Here is a 21,736-nt window from a genome sequence, read left to right as displayed (position 1 = left end):
TGTTCTTATGGTTTTCCTGATATCATGTAGCTATGTAAGCTGTATGTGTAAATATTTGTTATTGCTTGAATCTAGTGCAGCTAACAGAAAAGGAACCAGCAAAGATGAAACATACTGGAAGGAGATCAACGCAGCTATGGCCCTAACGAACCTTGCCCAGGGGAAGGATAAACTGCAGGGAACTACCAGCTGCATCATTCAGAAATCATCACATATATCAGAAGTAAAGACTGTTAAAGTGCCATTAGTTCAGCAGTTTTGAGAGATGGGTCCTTTTTCTTTTTTATGTCAAATGGACATTTTCCTCACAAGATTGGTTTTCAGCAAAATCAGATTCACAGATATGAGGCAAATGTGGAAAATAGGTCCCCTTTTATAGGATGGTCAGTTAAAAAAATTAGGGTCCCTTCTGACTCAGACGTTTCCATTGTATTAAATGAAGTGTTCAATTGCTTCTATAAAAGGCATGTAAATTATAAAAAAACTGTTTTTATCAAAACATTAACTTATTTTATGTTAATCAAAGTGCGCATAAGATGTTTGCATTGCTATTACAGTAAGTGCCTTGCTTTGAAAAAATAAGCTATAACGTGGGCATAGTACAACAGTGTTATGCCTCAAAATGACAATGCCATAATGCTTAAACTTTGTATATTATTCCAAGTGGGCTTAAGCAGCCGAGGGCTAAACACATTACTGCTGAAGGCCCTGGAGAGTTGTGCTTATTTGACTTGTACAAATTGATGAGTCTTAATGAAATTGTTACATCATTCTCTCTTTTTTTAATCAACAGTGTTATAAAAATTGTACAGTATGTTTTGTCAAAGTGACAATGAGGTTGTTATGCATGTTTCTTACCTGTATATGCAGTATATTAAAATACCAAAATCATTCCTTTGAAAAGTGCAATACTCTAGAACACAAAAATTTAGGAAATAAGTTAATTGTTCAGATTCTTTTGAACTTATGCACCCAACTGTGTTACTCATTAAAGATTTCTAGTTGAGAAGGTGTTAGCCAGACTAGCTATAAATTCAAGTCAAATTTCTATAATTTTAAAGCTTTACTAGTGACTTACTGAAATTTTGATAGAAGTAAAATTGATTTTTTTCTTCTTGTACAAAACCAAATCTATAGTGCCATTTATTATTTGCAATGGAATTTGAAAATGTTTCCATGGTGGAACATATTTCTTTAATGTGGTTTAAACGTTTTTATTTTGTATGTACTGCATAAATGAGGACAGTTGATTGACATTTCATATTTCAGTGAGAAAAATCTGTAATATAAACTATCAACGCCCAAGGTAGAATCACAGTGGGAACTGAAATGTTGAAAAATCTCAGCGTTTAAGGCAGAAACATTTTAAGAAGATACTAAACCATGTGTTAAATGTCATGTCTCTAAAGTTGACTGCTATTGAGTGTAATAACTAGCATAAAACCAGGTTTATTTTTAAATTTTATTTGGAGTTGTACAGGTTATTCTTAAAGCATATAACAATAGTCTAATGAGGTTTACAGTGCTTGAATAAACAGTGGCAAAGCCAAAACCAATTTATACTGAATCGGTTATAGAAAACTGGAAAAGAGCTGATTGTTGCTAGGATTTAGATTTTTTCCTGTGGGTATCCTGTCAGGTTTTTTCCTAGTTATCCCTTTCCTTGTTTCTCTTTTTGGTGAGCCATCAATGAACAAGATGAGACTTTAGTTCTGCTCCTGCTGAGTTTAATGGCAGAACTCCCACTTCAATGGAAGCAGGACTGTGCTAATGATGAAACTAACTTCCAAGTAGAGGCTGTTTCAGTTGCACTAAAATAGTGGAGATACATTGCAAATATCAGCCTTGGTGTGACTTCTTAGGAAACTTCCTGATGTAACATAACATTGTTGGGTTTATTTAGTGTACAATGAAAATTATTTGATATGAAAATATTTTGTACATATATATTTTTACTTTGTTTTCTAAATTGCTGATTTGCATTGACTTAAAGTGCCAAGCAAGAAATGTATGTTGTGACTGTATGAACAGTTGAAGTATATGTTTTACTGACTTGCATCATTATGTGTCTAAGATTCCATGATATTAATTTTTGATACTTTACTGGATTTTGACATAATAATGTGAGTTTATAACTAATAGCAGAGAGTTAATACTTCACTTTTGTTCATACTATTATAAGTTATTCTGGTATTAAATATTTTGTGACAATAAATTCATGGTTTTGACAAACTTTTCTGTTAGAAATATTCAGTGTTTTTTTCTGTATAAACGACAACAACATTTGTCGTGTAAAAAGGTACTTTTGGGGACTTCTCTGAAGTAAACTGGAGAAGACAAGCCATTGTATAAACAACTTGTTAGTGGTTCTTTTTTCAAATGATCAAAGCACAAGAATAACTGTATAACACATCAAGTGGGTTTTAAATTTAAGAAATACTTGGCCTAATTTCTTGTTACCGTTTCCTTTAATTTATTTTTTTCTACTGCTGCTTTAGAGTTTTCTGAAAACACAAATTCTAATGAATTATGTGTGTCTTTTTTTAAATAACAAAAGTCATGATCAGTGCTGAGCCAACAGCTAATGAAAACTCAGTAATTATTTATGATATTGGAAAAACAAACATTATTACTATTGCTCTTCTTTGTTTCAACATATGTAACCATTTTAGTAAAATAAATAACTGCAAACAACATCTTGCTGTTTTGAATTAAATATTCATTTATCTGTCCTTAGGCATTTGCATTTCTGGATTCCTGTAATAGTCAGGGTTTCTCTATACTGAGATACAGGCACATGATAGACAAAGACGAAACAGAAATATTAGTTTTCTGATTAACACACCTTGTGTACGCAATTTTGTGAAGTGGTTTAGTGCATCCCTGATGAAAACGACGGCGGCAAGGTTAGGGTAGTGACTGCTAATGACAACATGGCATGATGCTCATAAATCCTCCGCACTGGAGGAGTGCAGAGGGAAGCCCTATCTAATCACTGACCTGAGTCACTGCAGAAGGTCCATCAGTTGGGAAAGACTTTGGCCATTTAGGTTTTTGTGAGAGTACAGACTACATTTGCCTACATTACCCTGTGTGGGTACTCGGATGTGGAACCTCTGTGGAGAAGGAGATGCAATCAACCCATCCAGAAGCTCAGTGGTCATAGTAGAAACCCAGTGCAAGTGGTCTCCTAACTTAAATTGCTCCGCTTGCATGAGAGGGGTGATAGCTAAGGTTTGACAGGCAGTCAGCACTTTCAGGTTTTCTTTCCTGCTGATCTGTGATCTTTGTACACTGCTGTAACATCTGTGGACATCCCAGATATCAGTGAAGATCTGGATATTCAGTTGATATGTGAGTTCCTGAGGGAATATGTACAGCCTGACTTTTGCTGTTGGGAATGTGTAAAAGCACCCACATACTAATGATGCTGAGATACTTGGCATCTACTTTATACCTGAGTCTGACATGAAAAAAGAACTCAATCCACTCCCATCTACTCTGTCATATCATTGGTAAGAGCTGAGGACTCGCAACCCCTTATAAACCACTGAGAGTAAGGAGAGCTCCAATTTTCTATTCAGTAGTTAGAACATACATTGGGATCAGGATTACAGTCTCCTCTTCCAGCACCATACAAGAACTGCAACCTCTGTTGGTGGGCTAATGTATAAATATGTATGTCAAGTGAAGCAGTTCCAGCAGGGACTCTATCCCAGGACAACACACAGACCATTTTGAGGATATTTGATAACTTGGTGGCTTAAGTTTTAACTTGGGATTTGACTAAGGATGGCAGCTAGACTTGGATGCCCACATGCAAGTGCATGAAGTAACAACTGCACTATGGGCTAGAAGGAGAAGATAGGGAAAGGAGGTTCATAGAATGTCTGTACTGTGCTAGGAAGAATGGATTTAGCTTTGGCTAGGGGAGAGGCTGTGTGGACTTAAATCTGTTTCTTAATGATCTCTTTACTCTGATAGATTTTGATTATGTTCTCTGACTTTAATGAATTATATTTTTATCTACCTGAACTAGCCATCAGTGGAGATCCACAATGCTCTCAGTGAAGATCTATCAGTGAGAACCAAATGTGAGATGCTATTACAGGAAGCATCTTTGATTATAAAAATAATCATGAGCTTCTTGAATTCACTGCACTCCTAATGCTCAGAAAGTACTTCTTTGTACCCCTGTGTCATCCCCAGCAATAGGAGAGAGTTGTGGGAATCATTCTGCATTACTAAAAAGTAGCCCTGCACCTGAGAAAGGAATTCGTGGCTGCCCTGGGGATCTCTGAAGTACCAGGGAACTGCCTTCTCTCCTACTTCACCACAGTGAGTGAATACTGGCATGAGGAATCACTCAAAGCTGGTCAGGAAGCATGCCAGTGGGGCACACTGTGTCCTCCCTACCAAGGCACTGCCTAGTAGTGGGACTGCAGCCACCAAGCTCAGATCCTCCTTTATGAATCCTTCCAGAGACTTTCAGGTTCCATATTGCCTCTGTTTCTTTCAGTCTTGAGAAAGTCCCAAGCCATATTCCCCTGCATGGCTTTCAAAGGTTGGGCGAGATGGGTGTGTCTGCTGGTGAATCCCGTGTGTGGGGTTGAAGATGAGAGTAAACATATCTAGTCATGCACCTTTCCAAAGTTGCAGAAAAGCTCCCAGAAATCAACCTCCATTAGGACTATGCAAGTCTTGTTCGTAATTTCTGCATTCAAAACAACTCTGAGGACCTCAGAGCAACCCTGGCAGAGCCATTTTCCCTATACTGCCACAAGAGAAAAGCAGAAGAGCAAAGCTTGTCTCTGCTCCTGGGGCTGGGCGCTGCCCCAGATGCCCCCTTAGTGCGTGGCAAAGGGAAGGGTGCAGCTGTCTTCTATCATGGTTGACCTTCTCACACATACCAACGTTTCTTGCTGTGAAACCCCACATTCTGCTGTGAAAACTCCAACACAAGCGTGCACCTACTCAGTGTGACCATGCTTTCTTAAAACTGGGCCTGTTATTTGCAGGAAAATAGAGATTTGGCATAAACTGAGAATATCAGATCCTCCAGTACTCCACAAACAGCTATGAAGTCCAGTGGGCACCAGTTCAGTGGTCACAGTGATAGCTTTAAGCATGATAGGCCCCTGTTTTCATTCCTGTGTTACTGTGAACAAACTATGAGACTCTTGGAGAATCAGAAAGCACCTCAAAGGGTTCTTACAGACTCCTAACCTAACAAATCCAAGTACTTCTGAAGGGCCAAATCGTGTTTCCATGGCCAAGTGCAGACAGAAGTGCATGCCTACTCTGAGGCATCTGGACAGAAACTTAGCCTGGTTCAGAAACTGGGTAACCAAGTTTGTCATCAAGCCTGAGCTGCTACACCAAGGTCCCCAGCAGCGCATGGACTGGTCTCAGCATGGCGTGAATATTTCTGTGCAGCTTTTGGGCCATTGCTTGTTCTATGCCTTCACTTGTTCACAATGTCCACAAATTTCTCTGTGCTTTGGTGCAGCATTTCAAAGAGGACAGCAATACAGCTTTGTGTGGCTGAGCTGTTGTGTGTAGGAGGATGTTAACAGCTGGGAGCTGCTCTGGTGAAACACCCAGCCAGCCTAGCTAGCTAGGGCAGGAAAGGGAGATGAAGCGTGATACAAAGGGCTGAATTGCATGAAAGTGCTGCATTGACACACTGCAAGGGAGGCTACACAAATCCAGCCTGGATGTGAGCTCCTGTTTTACGAGCTGGTTTGCCAGTGCCTGGGTGCGCTTGATTCTCATTAGCAGCAGAATTGCGACCCAAACCCACAGCTTTCATAGTGCTGGGTTGCTAAGCCAGTGTTTAGGTTTGGGCCCCATCTTGAAACTCCTCTTGTTTAACAAGAAGGGAGGTGGTTGGCTAAAATACAAGTACCTTGAAGAAAAAAAAAAAAAGAGAAAAAAAAGAAGTGGAAAAGAGACATGAATGCCTAATGCAACAGAGAAAAAAACCCAAACCTCCTTAATGTTGCTGTTATGTCAGCTTGGGTTATTGGCAGTGGAAGTGGTTATTGGCAGCGGAAGTTAGACCTGGCTTGAGGCTAATATAACTTGTGCACCTGACTTTTTAAAAGGAGCTGAGATCTGGTTTCTTTATGGATGGGCTTTTTTTGTTCATGGTGTTGGTCCCTTTTCCAGATTTTCTTTACTTTCCTTTCATCCTGCTTTGGACTTGACTGTCCTTCTATCTTTCTTCCTGCCTGAAAAGTCTCCTGTTACATTCAGGCAGCAATGGAATCCTTCACGCCAAAGCTCATTCTTCTGGCTTTGCAGTTTCTAGGGCCATACAGGTGAAGGATACATGATTCAAGCTGGTGTTCAGTGACAAAGTCTGGTATCTCCCTTCTCCCAGTCTAGGGCCAGTGAACATATGAATCTTCAGGGGTGTGCAATAGAGGCTCTTCAACCAACAATCTCTACCATCTATCACTTCACTCCTAACTACTACTGCTTTTGGCTATCTTAACTCCCAAAAGGACTGTCAATTTAACCATAACTACCTAAGAACTGCCAAGTCTCATTTTATGAGCTGCTGTTGAGAGTTTAGCTATTTAAGGCTGATTTTAAGCAATTTTTATTGGTACTTTGTGGCATGTGCCTGATTTACAGTGCTGTAAATAACCACAAATTAGGGACATTTCTTTCTTTACAGTAAAGACACATTATCTTGAGCACAAGAAAGATCGTTGGTGAAGAATTGGAGTGCAGGCCCTTTTCTGCTACAGGCTTCCTGTGTGAGCCCAGGCAAGCCTCATCCTGAGTTTAGTCTAAGCAGAAAAGCTGACTCTTCATTGGGAATGCTCTAAACACCGGGGAATATGGGATGGGAGTCCCATCTTGAGATGTCCCTCACTGTCTCACCCTGCTGCTATGATAGGAGAGAGAAGTGCAGTTTTGTAAGTGGCACACTCAGTTTGATGCACTTAAAGAACTGTAGGTATCTGATGTTAAGTATAATTTAAAATTTCATCTCGGTCATGTGTCCCAGAGCAGGTATCACCTGCAGCACTTCCACCTCTTCACTGACTGCAGCAGGAGAATGAGCTACTGAGACCAGATGCCCAAATCTGACACAGGTAAAGTTGAGGAAGAGAAACCACACTCTCAAGAAACAAGCCATTAGGACCAAAACCACGAAGAAATTTAGTGCACTCAGACCATGACTACCTACCTTCATTTGCAACATCAACTGAGGAGCACACTGAAGCACATAGGAAGCATGAAATGTGTCTTTAAGAAAGACTTCTTGCTGTCCAGGAATTTGTGGATGTACACGTTCAGGCATAGGATAAGGTGTTTCATTACCCTGTGACTTGAGAATGTTCAGCAAAGCTGCCTGACCTTCCTCATACTAACGGGTGTGAGGAAGAGAATCTTCACTCTAACGGGTTTTAAGCTCCTTTCTTGCACCTTTTAAAGAATTTTTCTACCAGGCCTGAAAACTGGAAAGAATGTGCTCATCACAATCAGAAGAAATCCAGAAGTGATGCAGCACAAGGCAGCCCCGCCCTGTGCTGTCCTGTTGAGAGAGGACCAACAAACAAAAGGCACCAAGTTGGGGTCTTCAGTGCCTTCACTGGACTGCACAGATGGGCTCCTCTTCAATGGTAGATTTCCTATTCCTGTTTGCTCTCTTCACATACAGAGAAAAATTCTATTCATAGGAAGGAGTGAGAGTGTATAACTGAAGTACATGCTTTGGGCAGCTCTTAAAATGGGAATCTTAACTTTGGGAATCTTGTGAAATGGCCACAAAATATGTGGCCGGATTTTAAAATGTTCCAAGTGCTCAGTGGCAGCCAGTGTAGTCATGAAAAATGGTCAGCAGTATTTCAGCTAGGTCTTTGTGAATTAGATGCCAGGTCAGCAAACTGGAAACATTTTGTGGAACAGGACAACTGTGTTTAATTTCTTTGGATTTCTTTTAAGAAAGTTTGGAGATGATCAAATCCCCAATTCTTTTTTTTTTTTTTTTAATGAAGAAGTCTAGTTTTTCAGATTTACTTTTGTTGTCCTAAAATGTAAGATAATTATAGTAAAAAAGATTGACATCAACACCAAAATAGAAATCATTGAAACTTACTAAAATATTGAGGTTTCCAAATTGTGTTTACTGACTTTTTAAAAATGTCCTTTTGGCTATTTATATTAATTTGTTTATATATTAACCCATTTTAAAACAACAAAAAAGGGTTTTACCATCTCAAAAATATGTATAGGATGGGAAAATACACCCTCCAGAGTTACATGGAAGAACTTTTAATGCTCAGTGTCTTGAAAATGAGAGCACTTTTGCATGATGACCTTTGGATATAAAAGTCTGTATTTCAGTACTTCATTTTGAGAGTACTAGTTTTATGCTGAATCATTTCAGCAAGCACAATGCTGCTTTTGCTGTTGGTCACTTTTGTATCAGTGTACTGTTGCCTTCAAAAAACATCAGATTTAAGAGAAACTGTGAGACTTTTGCTGCAGTCTGGGATATTGAAATGAATTTGCATTCAGACAGAAAATTAAGATAGTGAGCACAGCATTTGCTAGTACTTCCCAGCCTTGGAGAGCAGACACCCACTGTGGTAATGGAAGAACCCATGTGATGTTCATGCATGTTGATTACAAATAATAGAGAAAGCGAGAGAAAGCAAGGGTATCAGACTGAAGAAGGCATCCCCATCTCTTAAAAAGAGACTGCAACAGGAATAATAAATGTATTTCTTGGTGAGCAGTGTAATAGCAACTAGAAAACTCAAGAGTGCTCCAAGATTTGCACCAACCTTTCACTGGCAGTGAAACCACAGGCAAAAAAAGCGAGGAAAAAAAACCCCAACAGATAGCCAACAGTGTCTCACAATGCTTCAAGGTGTAGAGCAAAGAAAATCTTAGTCAATTCAAGTCTGTTAAACCCCTGACTACAGTCCTTGAACTGACATCTGCTGAGAAGGGTGTCTGTAGGTGGATAGCAGAAGGGTCTTCTTGAGAGCAGCCTGCTCAGACTGGCATAACCCCATCAGGCCATGCCCAGGGCCAAATTGGAAGAGACTCAGTTGGAAAGTCTGGTGCTTTTGTCACTTAGAAGTATGTGAAGTGTTACATAGTTAGAAGTCATATTTATCCACCTTCTTTCAGCTTTTTATTTAAAAGCTTTTCCTTTATGGTCTGAGTTCCTGGAAGACCACATTTCTCCTACTGCTATCTCAAACAAGGCTACTTGTAACAAGTGTTTACTGTGAAAACAACTAGGCATTGCTGTATAATGCAGTCAATATCAAACATCTTCTAAGAAGTATCAATCAGATTCCCCTTCAGGAACAAAAATACAAGAAGGTTGCAGTCTTTTTGAGATTTCCTAATGGGCAGCTGGGGTGGGAACTCTATACCCAATTTATAACATCAAATATTCCCTATATCTGTTTCACAAGGACATGTACCAGCATGAGAGTGGGATTTGGTAGAACCTGGATTTACAACTAGAAATTAAATACGGGCATGTGGAAACATTATTATGTAAACTAATCTTGAGTTACTTCTTACTGCATTTCCTTAACAGCAACAAAATAGTAGCATGGAAACCGAAGGCCAAGTGTAATTTTTTTTGCTTGTTCTATGAGAATGAAAAGAAAACCAGTCCCATGTAGAACCAGGAGGAGTCATTATTTTTTCATCTGTGAAGTCTTAAATGTCACAGCCCCTGGCCTGAATTCTCCTTTCATCAAAACCAATGGAGCTTTGATACTGGTTTCCACTTGAGCATGAAAGATCCCGGAGACTCCATTTTTCACCTTTTACTGAGAATTCTGGCAAAGTACTTCTATGTCTTGCTTTCAGTAGTTTGTTTTGATAGCTTCCATTGCTCAGGGAGGAACTATACTTCAGAGAAGCTGCAGCTCAGAGACACACTGAGCCCTCGGGTGCTGGTGATTCAGCATCACTCTAGCCTGAGGCACTGCTGCACTGACCCAGGCAGGAGGGCAAAGTGCTCTAAGATGCAGCCACATCACCTTCATCTGTGTTTCACCGATTTCTTCAGTCCCTGCAGATCAACCAGGAAACCACCAGAACAAACATTGAAGGCTCACCTGTGCCCTGATCCTGGCCACAACTTCTTCACAATAGTGGGGCAGTAAGAGACACAGCTGCTCTTGATCCTGTAGGGCAGGATAAACAGCCCCGTATCTGGCTGTTTGCACTATGCTAGGGTGTCAATTGATCCTCCAAAACATGTGCTGCCCATCCATATGAGGGACAAACTGGCAAAGTCCAGACAGTTGGCTGACATCTCAAGGATCTGCAGGAACAGCCAGTCAAGCTGTGCATAAGGCAAGAAGGTATGGAAAGTAACAGTCAACATGGACTTCTTATAAAGAAATCATATAAATCAATTCGATTTCCTTCTGTGACAGTAGAGCAAACCGCATGTGTGGAAGATTCGCAGTAGATCAGACAGCTACTGGGACTCAGGCTTTTGGCAATATCTTATATGACTATCTTATAAATAAGCAGAGGAAATATCATGGAGCTGAAATTGCCATTGAGAGTGTATAAAACAAGTGGAAAACTCAGAGAAGTTATTAGGTATTCATTGTCAAAATGGAAGTATACATCAAGGACTTCCACTGAGGTCTGTCCTTGGTGGCTTGTGTTCAGTATTTTCATCAATAGCTTGTCTGAAGGAATAAAGTAAAGGTTCCCCAGCTGTACAATATGTGCTGTTAGCTTCATACAACCAGTTCCTACAGGGCATATAGCCTGGAAAAGGACTCTGGCTGTTGCTGCTGGGGCATGCTCCCCTTCTCCACTGTTCTCCATGGTGGTCTTGAGCAGGAAAAAGCAGAGCTCTTGCATTGTAGAATCCTGTTACATTTTTTGTTGCCAACTTGGTGTTCTTCGTAAGTATTTCAGAGGCCAGGGTTAGAATTCAAAGTTACCTTGATACATTGGAGAAATGGCCTGAAAAATAACAGAATTCATCCACTGTGAACAAAAGGGATGGACTGCACAGAGCGTGGTGAGGGTAGCTGGGAGTTCTGCAGAAGATGAAGTCTGATCACAGGGTGAAGATGATCCAAAACCATTCTGTTATTGAGAAAAAAGAAATTACACGCTGGGTCATATGTGTAGGTGTTGTACTATATGAAATGGAAGTGAATGTCTCCTGCTCGGTTGAGCTTTGTTGGGGCCGCAGTTACAAGAGATAAGGACCAACCTAGTTGGCACCCAGTTATTAGATTAGGAGCAAACGTTCTGGAAGGGAAAACTGATTGATCTGGAGTTATTAAGTGTAGTAAAGGTAATGATCTTCAGGTATATGTGGTCAGCAGAGCCACAAAGAGAATAATCTGTTCTTTCTACCATAGTACAGTTGAGTAATAATGGGTTTTAATTGCAGCAAGGGAGGTAATAGGTGAGTTCCTGGGTAGAACATGCCAACAGAAGGGGGATCAGATAGGGAAGTACTGGAATACATTATCTGTGTGGGTGGCAGACTTTCCCTCATTGAAGCCCTTTTTAAGAACAAGTTAGAGACATATTCATCAGGAATTAAATAGGTGTAATTGATCCTACTTTGAGGCAGGATGACCTCTCGAGGTCGCCTCTCCACCCTGATTTTCCATTTCAGCAGTCTGCCTTATAAACATGGCATGAAGGTCTGTTGCTCAATAGATGGTTAAAAGAGTGAATAGCAGCTGGTTTATTCCTCTGTTTTTGTGAGGTGTGTTTACATTCCAGGCCTAAGAGTGAAGGGGAAGGACAGTGAGTTCTGATCCCACCAGGCAGCCAGCAAAGGAGACCGGGCAGCCATCCATCGGACGCTGTTTAACTTTCACAGCCTTTCAGAGTCTAACATAAAGGACAAAGGTGGCTCCCAGATGGAAGACAACAGACTTGAAAAACGTGGAAGCTGACAGAGAGGGATGTACATTTAACATGAAAGTCCAAAGCAAGGAAATTTCCAGCTATGGAACAGCTCCTGAAGGATCTGTAAGTGCTTTTGGCCTCCATAGAAAATACTTGGGCAGAAACCCTCCAGAAGGTATGTTTGTTTTGAGCAGAATCTGGAGTTCCTGCACAGAGCTTTCTGAAGGCTGTGTTGCAGGATTAGGCCATGTTCCCTCTACTCAATGTCATGGGAGACTGAATGTTTTCACTGTTTTCTGGAGCCTGACACAGGCAGACAGACCACAAAGAAAAACACGGGAACAGATCCTATAAGCTGCTTCAAATAACACTTGCTCCAGAGCATCTGGTGAATGTTGAGGAATTCTAGTTTCACAAAAGATGCCAGTAGGGGAAGAAATTATTTCACAGTTTGCCTCAAGCTTCAGAAGGGGTTGCTGAACATGTTACCTGACACCCTTTTGACAGGCTGCTTTGCGGTCACTGCTGCTAACTAACAGGAAAACAAATGCCTGTCGTCTGAGCAGGGATTCACACTCCGTGCCACAAAGCCAAGAAAATTGCTGCTGGAGAATCCCCAGAGCTGCTCTGTGAGTGTGCACAGGCTGGCAGGATCTGCGAAAAAACATCAGGAATGCTCCTTGTGTGACAAGATGGATCTTTCAGAAGGAGAGCTCTGCTGGGAGTGTAAAGACTCGGTATGTTGACTCAAAGGGATATTTTGAATACATTCCTAGGTATGAGCAGCTCACTTCAGAAAGAAACTATGGGATAGGGAAAAAACTAGGGAAACTAGGAGTAGGAGGCAAAGCAAAGTTAAGCTATATACAAAGATGGAGACTGAGCCAGAAATAAAAAATGGGAAAGTAAATCAGAATTTAAGAGTCTTGCATACATTCACTACGATAAGATTTTTTTTTCTGCAAACGTGGGCAATTCCATTAGCCAAAGAGAGACAAAGTCACTTTTGATACAAAAGAGGCAAGAATTTTATTACCATTGTATCAAATCCAGTGACTATAGCAAAATCAACCCCCTTTCTCTGCCAGCTAGATGATTCACAAGGTGTTCACTACCAAGACTGACAGTCCGGCTGTTTGTGTGTGCTGAATGAGCTATTCTGGATGCGAAGAACTCACATATCTGGACAGAAATGTTCAGGAGGATGATGAAACCTGAAATGGATCCAAGTACATCATGATAGAAATAGGCTTTGGCTCTCGAGGTAGGAAAGAGGAGTATCTGCTAATGGGAGCTGGTTACTGAATTAAACTACTGATCACTGGAGGATGGAAAACAGTCAAATGTCCTAAACCTGAAAGATCTGACCAACCTAATACATTACCTGTTAGAAACTGAACATGAATTCCCCCCTCTATCTTCACCTGGTGTCAAGGATTAAAGAGCCTCTGATTGTCACTTGCCAATATTTCAGGGAGACTACAAGTCTAGTTCTTTATTTAGATCAACATTTATTTTCTTGTATTAAGATTCTGCTCCTTTAACAAGAGTTGCCAAAACTGACTTGTGAAAACATACTTGCTTAAGGAAGTGGCAGAAAAGTCTCATGAGATCTTTGCAGGAGCAATGCATAATACTGATACTGTTGTCTGTCTGTTGGCAGCAACTTTTTATCAAGTGACTTTTGAGAGGTCTACCTGGAGAATGTAGTATTAACTCCATAGTCAGAATGAAAAAGCATGAAACATCAAGAATTATAACTGGTCTTTTAAGAAATTACAATCTGATTGTATGTAAAGATATGATTTTTCCCTATTTCTTAAAATTGCCAATTCTCCTATTTTTCAACTTACTGGCAAAAGCAACACAGCAGTGGATGTTCCAGTTTCTGATAATCATTATTATTAAATATTTTATTATTTTCTTCAAAGAGAATTAAAATACAGACTTCATTCCTCAGTTAATTCCAGGTTGGAATTAACTCTACCCTTTAGACCAAGGGAAAATATAAAGTCCTAAACCATTACAATACGTTTGTCTTCGACTTTTCTCCCTCCCTCCTTGCACTTCCTAATACATCCTAGTAAATACATCTAGTAATGAAGCTTTTCCATGACTTTTACAGGGCCTGGCTCAATGGGGCACAGGACAGCACAGGTGGCTTCTTTGTGACAATGTTTCCTACTAAAGAAGCAGCAGCTACTGAATAAGAATAATCTTACAGGGATTAAGGACACTTTGATCTTGATTTACCAAGGTGCTGGCTGAGCCACACATTTCCATTGAGGGGAATTTGTATTTTATGTTGAGGGGGGAGCCAACACTTCTAAGGCAAAAATCTATGAACTTGTGCATAAGCAGATTTGCATTTTGAGTGCTTCTTTTTGTGTAGACAAAAAGATGGTGCTTTTGAGATAACATTGGAGCTGCAGAGAGGGCCTGCAAACATAAAACCCAGTAGTGAATGGAGCCTTGAAACATGAATCCAAACCCACAACCAGCATTCACAATCCTGCTGAGAGAGGCTTTTTATTTATTTTTCTGTGCCATTGAGAGCAACAATTCATTTACTCCTGATATATAAATTCATACACACACGACACCAAGTAATATCCTGATGATCCAAAATGTTCCCCAGGCCTCACGCCCTCCCCACTGGCAATTCCCCTCCCAGCCAGTTCTCTACCATTCTGCAGCGGTGCAACCCTGGGGCATGTAACTGAGAAACCTCTGCTGCAGACAAGGGAGAAAGCTTCATGAATCACCAAACAACACTTCTCAGGTGGGAAAAGCACATTCTTTGTTCCTCTATGTGGAATTAGAAAAATATGTGTAGAAGTAAAGCCCTGCAAGCCCCAGGAGAGCAATTGCACTCTTTCTCTTTCTTGTTTTGGTTTTGTTGAACTTGTGAATTTTGGGGTGGTTTAATTAGAGGTCTTAAAATTCTTTAACACTGACATTCAAGTGCTTCATATTTTTCCCCCAAACCTGCTGGGTTTCCGTCCTCCTCCTCTTTTTCTTGTGTCACTTTTACTCTACAATAAAACAATTGAATAACACACTGGTACATAAATATTGGCAGATTTTTAGGTTTGCTGTTTTTTTCACTCAGCCTATTGGGCAAACAGCCTAGAAAGGCTAAGTTATTTGCCAGAGTTAGAATTTCTGGCAAACAGTGCAGATCCAGTACAAATCTCAAATCATATTTTAGGAATGCTGTGCTTCTACCGCACCTTTCCAACTCTTCTCTCTGTGCACTAATGACTATTATGGGGAAATGCGTTCCAGAAATGCGAAAATCAATGTGGTGGGAAATGTACCAAAACCACCTTTCCACTTATACAATCTCAGTTGTCCAAGAAACACAATTAATTAGTGTTATTGAGCTGTTTAGCTCCCCAATAAAAGCTTTTTGAGTGATTGTATGAAGAACCATTGGTACAGGAGACTTCATACTGAAGTAATTAATGGAAGTTGATTATATTCTGACAAGTTAAACACAGGTTTGTTTGATATTACACACACATGGAAAACACATGCGCTATTGAGCTCAGTACCTAGGAGTTTAGATTAATGGTGTTGATGAATTATGTGGAGATTATATACTTTGCAGACACATAATGGACCTGATTTTGAAAAGCAGGCTCTCATTTTGCTCCTGCAATTTCGAGGGTGTGAATAATTGCAGGTGATTTTCTAGCAGCTAGACATCTCGCTGCCTGGTGGAATTCCTTTGGGCAGAGGTCATGCCTGGTTTTGAGCAAGGCACAGAAGGCACTGGGACAGCACCTGCAGACAGTGAAGAACAAACCTACACTAGTGCTGCACGCTGGAACTGCAGTAACCAGAAAGGACAACTGGTTTCATGCACAGCCGTGGCAGCTGAGTTGGAGCTCTCAAGAAATAATTTCTCTATCTAAGTTCAGGGGCATGTGGTGAACTTGAGGCTCAACCCCCAGACAGGAAGGAGGAAGCTGTCACTAGGCTTTCTCTTGCTTCCAGGCAGAGACTGGCAATAGACCTGACACTTAGGTCCAAGGCCAGCTGCTGAATCTGTCTCTGTGAGACATTACTCAGGTTCAACCTAATATCTTAGCCTGCCATGTAACATCTTTCTCTTGAGACTCTGTCGAAAGGCAACTGAATGTCACTGGGATGATGACAGAGGTAGCAATGAATGCTAATGTTTAAGGGTTGCAGGAGACGACCAGGAGGTAGAAGGCCAGGTTCAAATGAGTGGCTTGATTCAATCAGGGAATGGACTCAGATTTTGGCCTTAGTAGAACTAGTCTGCCATGTAGAGCAGCTGGCATAGAACAGTCAGCCCAGATCTGATCCCTTCCCGTGTTGTTTACCTGCAGGAACATATAGAGTTGCCACAGCCAGTCTTACAGGGCATTCACTGAGTGGTGGGAGCAACATCTGAGCATGCTCCATCAGGATTTTCCTAGGAACATGTCCAGAAGGAGCTGGGACTACAGATACCCCAAATCCCAGCTATGAAGGCAGGTTAACTGCAAACTGTGGATAGCAGACTGGCTTTCACAGCACTCCTGGGACTGGCTTATGGGTGCTTGAACCAGCCCAGAGCTGGATGAGCATCTCCTGCTGAGAGCAGATCCTGCTGAGCCCTGCAGATGTGATTCAGTTCAAGACGTAAAATCTGTGAGTAAAGATGCAGGTTTTCGTGTGAACCAGGAGGCTAAACTCCATTGATGTGATGGAGATCTCACCAAAATTGCCAGCAGAGCCCGCAGAGAGATTCTACTCCCTCTAAAGCAAAATTTCCTTGTCAAACTGCCTACACCTCCCCTTTACCTCAGACAGCTGTGGACATCTACCTTCAGAAAACCCCACTTAGTTGTCAGTCACCAGTAAAACCCTGCCCCTAGAGATGCATAACAGGTAAAGCACAGCAGCACTGGGCCATTTCCAACACCCCTGTTATCACAGCTGTTAGCTGGCTGCTCTGCTCAGACCTCTGCTGTCCCTTGGATGGGACATGCCCATCACACTGTGGTAGCAAATTGCCACCACTGCCCAGCTCTATCCGACAAGCAGAAGTCCTGTGAGTGCTGCTGGGTGCAGAAGCAAGGGATAATATTAACACCCAGGGCAGGGCAGGAAGAAGCAGTCAGCCTTCCTCCTGGTACTAGCACACCTTCCTCAAAATTTTTGTGTGTTCAGAGCTACAAAGTATTTTCAGTTCAGCCATTTCAGGTCACCCTGGCTGAGAAATAAGTTAAGAAGATGCATCATAATCCATATTTAGTGGTTGTACCCAGAGACTGTCTTTCGGTTATAGCTTGAAGTATGTTGCAGAGAGAGAGAAGGGGAAAGATGTGATGACCTGTTTTGGCTTTGATCTTAAAGGTGTGTGAGGGACAAATGCAAGGCACCAGCACAGAGGTGCAGTAAGTGGAAAGTTAAGGAGGGCAGCACAGCTCCTCTCATCGTGTCCTGGGCTGCATCAAAACAATCACAGCTAACAGGTCGAGGGAGGCAATTCTGCAACCCTGTAAGAAAAACAGAATTAGGACTTAATTCTGCAATTATTTGCTGTCTCCAAGAAAGAGCAATCATTGCTGGGGAAGGGCTTTTGAATCTCTCCCATGACAGTCTGCTGGAGGCAGTAGATAATCACAGAAGCAAACCCCAATTCTTGCTGTGCTGGAGGACAGGAAGCAGTCCTTTCCAAGCAAGAGGAAAGACCTGGCTTCAGCCACTGCTTCTTAATTAGCTGCTGCAGGTGGAGAGCTGTGCAAGTTCGTCACATTGCTTTTATAACTATCACATCTTTATGTGGCTGAACTGTTTTTTTCCACTGTAACTTGGACATTTTTGGAAAAGAAATATTTTGGGTCACATTATCAATTTTCCCCCCATGGAAAGCTTATGAAAATGAATCTATAAGCAAATTGATGTGAGGAAAAAGTTAGCAGAGATGTTTTCAAATGGTTAACTTTCAAAAGATTTGAGCTCATTCAGTTTGAATTACAAAGTCAGAGCTTTGATCCAGCCACTCTTTGGTTCTCTACCCCTCTTTGCCCCTCCATGCTACTTTGCATCACACTTGAACAGGTCTCCAGTGAGTACATTTTGCTAGTGATTGAATTTATCATTGGCAGAAGTACCTTGACAGACTGTTCTTGAGGTTGAAGGCACCATTTGCTGCCTACAGCAGGCACAAGAAACCTCTGAGCTGCCTTTTGGATGGTGATATGCTAGTCCATCTCAGACAGGCAGAGGAGGATACTCCGTCTCCAAGACCTACACATTATTGTGACTTTTTGTTAATGGTCCCAAAACAGTTCTCAGCTAGGGCAGAAGTTTGTCTGCAGACAGCAAACTGACTGGGCTAGACTAAGGCCACCATGAAAACACCTGACTGTGCAGTAATCTTGTGCCCTTTTAATTAGTGATAAAGCAAATTAGTGACGCTGAGGCTAAATGGCTGTAACCTACAATAACACAAACCTAACTAACCCTGCTGTTTCTTTAAAGTGAGATGCCAGTTGCACAGCCAGGCAAGCACTGAGATTATCCTCATGGGAGTCAAGGGGGCCTGTAGGAGCCACCACTACCTTGGGATAAATACAAGAGATAAAAGCCTTTAAGATGCTTTGTGTAATCACAAAAAGCAAAGTGGCCTCCATGCAGAGACATGCATTCTTGCAAAAATAATATAAAGAAATAACATCTGCTTACAAGTGTTTCGTATCTCACTAGTTATTAGTTTTGTGTGTTTATGGAAAAGAAGGCAGAGCAGTTAAGAGAAGCTAAGGACACAGCCTAAAGAGACATCAAGATTATGGCTTCAAGAACAGTGGCAGGGTGGGGGAAGAGAGAGATTTTGGCTAAACTGATTAAAAGACAATTGTAACCTGAAAAAAGCAGCTCCTAATTCCTCCCACACTGCACACTGCACATTCCTTGTAGACAGAGTATCATAATAAAAGAAGCCTGATTCTAATCATCACCTCCACCTCCTAAGCAACCCAGCCTATAGCACTATGAATTTTGGTGAGCGACCTGGGGTGCGAAGCATTATTGTGCGTATCAGGAGCAAGACTCAGGCTCCAGGAAGAGAAACTGAGAGGTATGTGCACAGGCTCAAGAGAGATAGGGCAATGGAGACGCCTTCAAAATCAGCCATGGCAGAAGCAAATCTGAAAGCCAAGTGGGAATCATGGGGCTCACAGGCTACATCTGGTCTGCACCTGCATCCTGCAGAGCCTGAGGGCAACCAAAGTCATTGCTCCATCTCACCCTCCATGGTGTTTCCACCTCCTCCTCTCCCCAGTGCTCCTCTCTCCCTCCACTCTTATGGCAGTGAGACAGAGATGTTGCGTGTCAGCATGTCATTGTTACCTGTGTTGCTGGCATGGTGCTGGGAAAGGACTGGCACAACCCTCAGCACGTTTGAACTCATTCAACTTCCCCCAGGATAAAGGACTCCATTGACCTACAGCCAGCAGCATGAGGCATCGGTAATGGAGAATGCATCACTTAAAAAAGGAAGAAGCATCCAGAAATCTCTCGATAACGGTGGAGAGATGACTTGTAGGTAAAGATGGAATTGCTTTTGGAGCAACAACTGCACAGTGTCTAGCCAGACTGGGAAGCCCCGTAGTTGGAAACAGAGACCTGTCTGCTCTGAATGAGGAAGATTTCCACGGAGCCAGGGAGACTCAAGGGTGCCTTGACAACCCAAAACCTGCTAATAGACATGAGCAGCAGTAAGGAATGACAGATCTCAGAAAGTGTGTCGAGAAAGCAATGAAAGAGGCAGAGGTTGGAGCAGACCTCACTCAGCCACCTGGCTGCACAAGTGGGTTAGCCAAATGGCCTCAGTAAAACTATTTTCTACTCCATTTGTAACCCTCAAAGACCAATCAGGAAGAAGAGAGATTGTCCAGTTCGAAAAATTCAAAAGCTGATTTCTTTGAGAGAAAACTCCTTAACAGGCTTCTTGGCTCTGCTCAGTGTCTCACCCAAGTGAGTGGTTAGTAGGAGGAATGGGAGAAGTTTCCAGCAGGCAGCCTGCACAAGCCAGCTCTGTCTGTCCTACAGAGCAGCCCACGACAGACAACCAAGTGCTCCAAGTTCGCAGGAGCTGTTGAGATGTGGTGCACAGACAGCCGTCAGACAGAAAGAGCCAGATAAAATTTAGCATCAAGGGCAAAGCTGAATCCTCTGGCCTGGCTGAGGAGCAGACAAGACCTGTTCTTGGCATAATCTGGTGCAAGCAAAGACTCCCAGGATAAATGGGCAGTGGAACAACTTATACACATTTAGCTAGACTTTGACTTGCAAGGCCAGATCAGCAAAAGGAAATCAGACACCCCAAGGACTTGGGGAATTTGCCCCATCATTTGAGTTTTTCTGTGCATCAGCCAATCAGGAAAGGAAGCAGCTGCTAGCAAGATGGACATTAATTGCCAGGAACCCCACAAGCACAGATATGTCACATGGAAAAGGTGACTCTAGTCTGGTCTGTGGCATTTTGGAACAATTAGAAAAAGTGATAGATTTGGTTTGTAAAAGAAGAGAAGTTGGCAATAATGCAAAAACTAAAGAAAGCAGTTAAGTACTGGTACAGTGAAAAAGTTTGCTATAAAATGTCAACTTGTTATAATAGGAGTCTGGGCCAGAACAAAACATTACCAGAGCCTAGTAAAAAGCCTCTTTCCCAGTTGTAGAGTTGCGAGGACACCCCATTGTGTCACTGAAGCCCAGAGGTACACAAATGAGGCCCCAGGTTTTTGTTCAGATCCTACAGCTGAACAACAGAAGGAGGAGACTGGTTACAAATCATCTGCTGGTATCTGTGAAATGCATGGAAAAAGTGGACACTGCCTAATAGACCAGACATGCTAAAAACAGTAAGGGGTAGACTGTCCAAAAGTGAACCAACTAATTGGTCTCAAATGGAGACAGTGGCAGGGAAACATGCATTTGCCCAACAGTTGGGAAATTTGGGTTTGCAAATTGGACATCTGGAATTTGAGCTATATTTCTGGGTAATCAGGATAGTGGATGAGCTAATAAACAGTTTGAATTTCATTATGCCTAATAGCTGAGTAAGTGCCAGGAAACCATGTCTTACAAACCTTGCTCGTGAAAATACTTTCAAAATATGGGTCACAGGTGAGTAAAATGACATGTAGACAACTGGTTTGCAGAGAGCAGAGAATGGCACCATTATAAGTGACATACCATGGGAGCTTTTCAGACAAAGAAATAACTTCCCACAGGCTGAAACTGGTTTTGAGACCTAGGATCTCAAAGGGATTTTACCTGCTCAAGTGTTGGTATATGGGAATCAGGAATCTGTTCCCCCTTGTGTGCTAGACATTTCTGATGAGGAGCAAATAAAAGAGGGAAAGAAGAATGAGGGCCAGAAAGCACAACAAAGTAAACAGATGTAGCAAATATATAGACGGAAACTAGCAGGGAAAGAAGAGTGGAGACAAAGGCAGGGAGCTTGGTGTTTGGTGCTGGGGATGGTATACAAACCTCTGTTACTAAGGCTTCTGAAGTTGTCCTCCCCCTCACTGCCAAAGCAGCACGGAACTAAAGGATAGAGAGGTGGCCACAGAGCCCCTTCTTAATTGAAGCCAAGTACAAGAGATATTCTGGGCAACTGAGAATTTCAGGAAGGTGAGACTGAATTCTCACATCACCTTGGGCATCACTGATTGTACAGAGGAAGAAGGGCAGCCCCACATCCTGTTAAAGGCTGCAAGGACATCTGCAGCCTAGTTTTCCTCTCTGGATCTGATAAACAGCTGTGGACCTCAGTAGAAAGCTCTGTTTCACAGTGGCAGAATGAAGCCCTCAGAAG

At 41.9% G+C, this 21,736-nt stretch overlaps 1 protein-coding gene across 1 annotated transcript in view; it reads left to right on the top strand.

Annotated features, from left to right (window-relative positions):
- MKX (mohawk homeobox) overlaps window positions 1–2,690 on the top strand; it is a 52,012-nt gene extending 49,322 nt beyond the window's left edge. The window contains exon 7 of the mRNA XM_029961902.1: window positions 76–2,690. Coding sequence (XP_029817762.1) covers window positions 76–262 — 187 coding nt within the window. The 3' untranslated portion in view covers window positions 263–2,690. The remainder of the gene's footprint in view (window positions 1–75) is intronic.
- The last annotated feature ends 19,046 nt before the right edge of the window (window positions 2,691–21,736 follow it).

This window comes from Manacus vitellinus, unplaced genomic scaffold, assembly GCF_001715985.3.
Source record: "Manacus vitellinus isolate BGI_N305 unplaced genomic scaffold, ASM171598v3 scaffold_3_pilon, whole genome shotgun sequence".
NCBI classification, from domain to species: Eukaryota; Metazoa; Chordata; class Aves; order Passeriformes; family Pipridae; genus Manacus; species Manacus vitellinus.
This window is presented reverse-complemented; position numbering and strand designations above follow the sequence as displayed.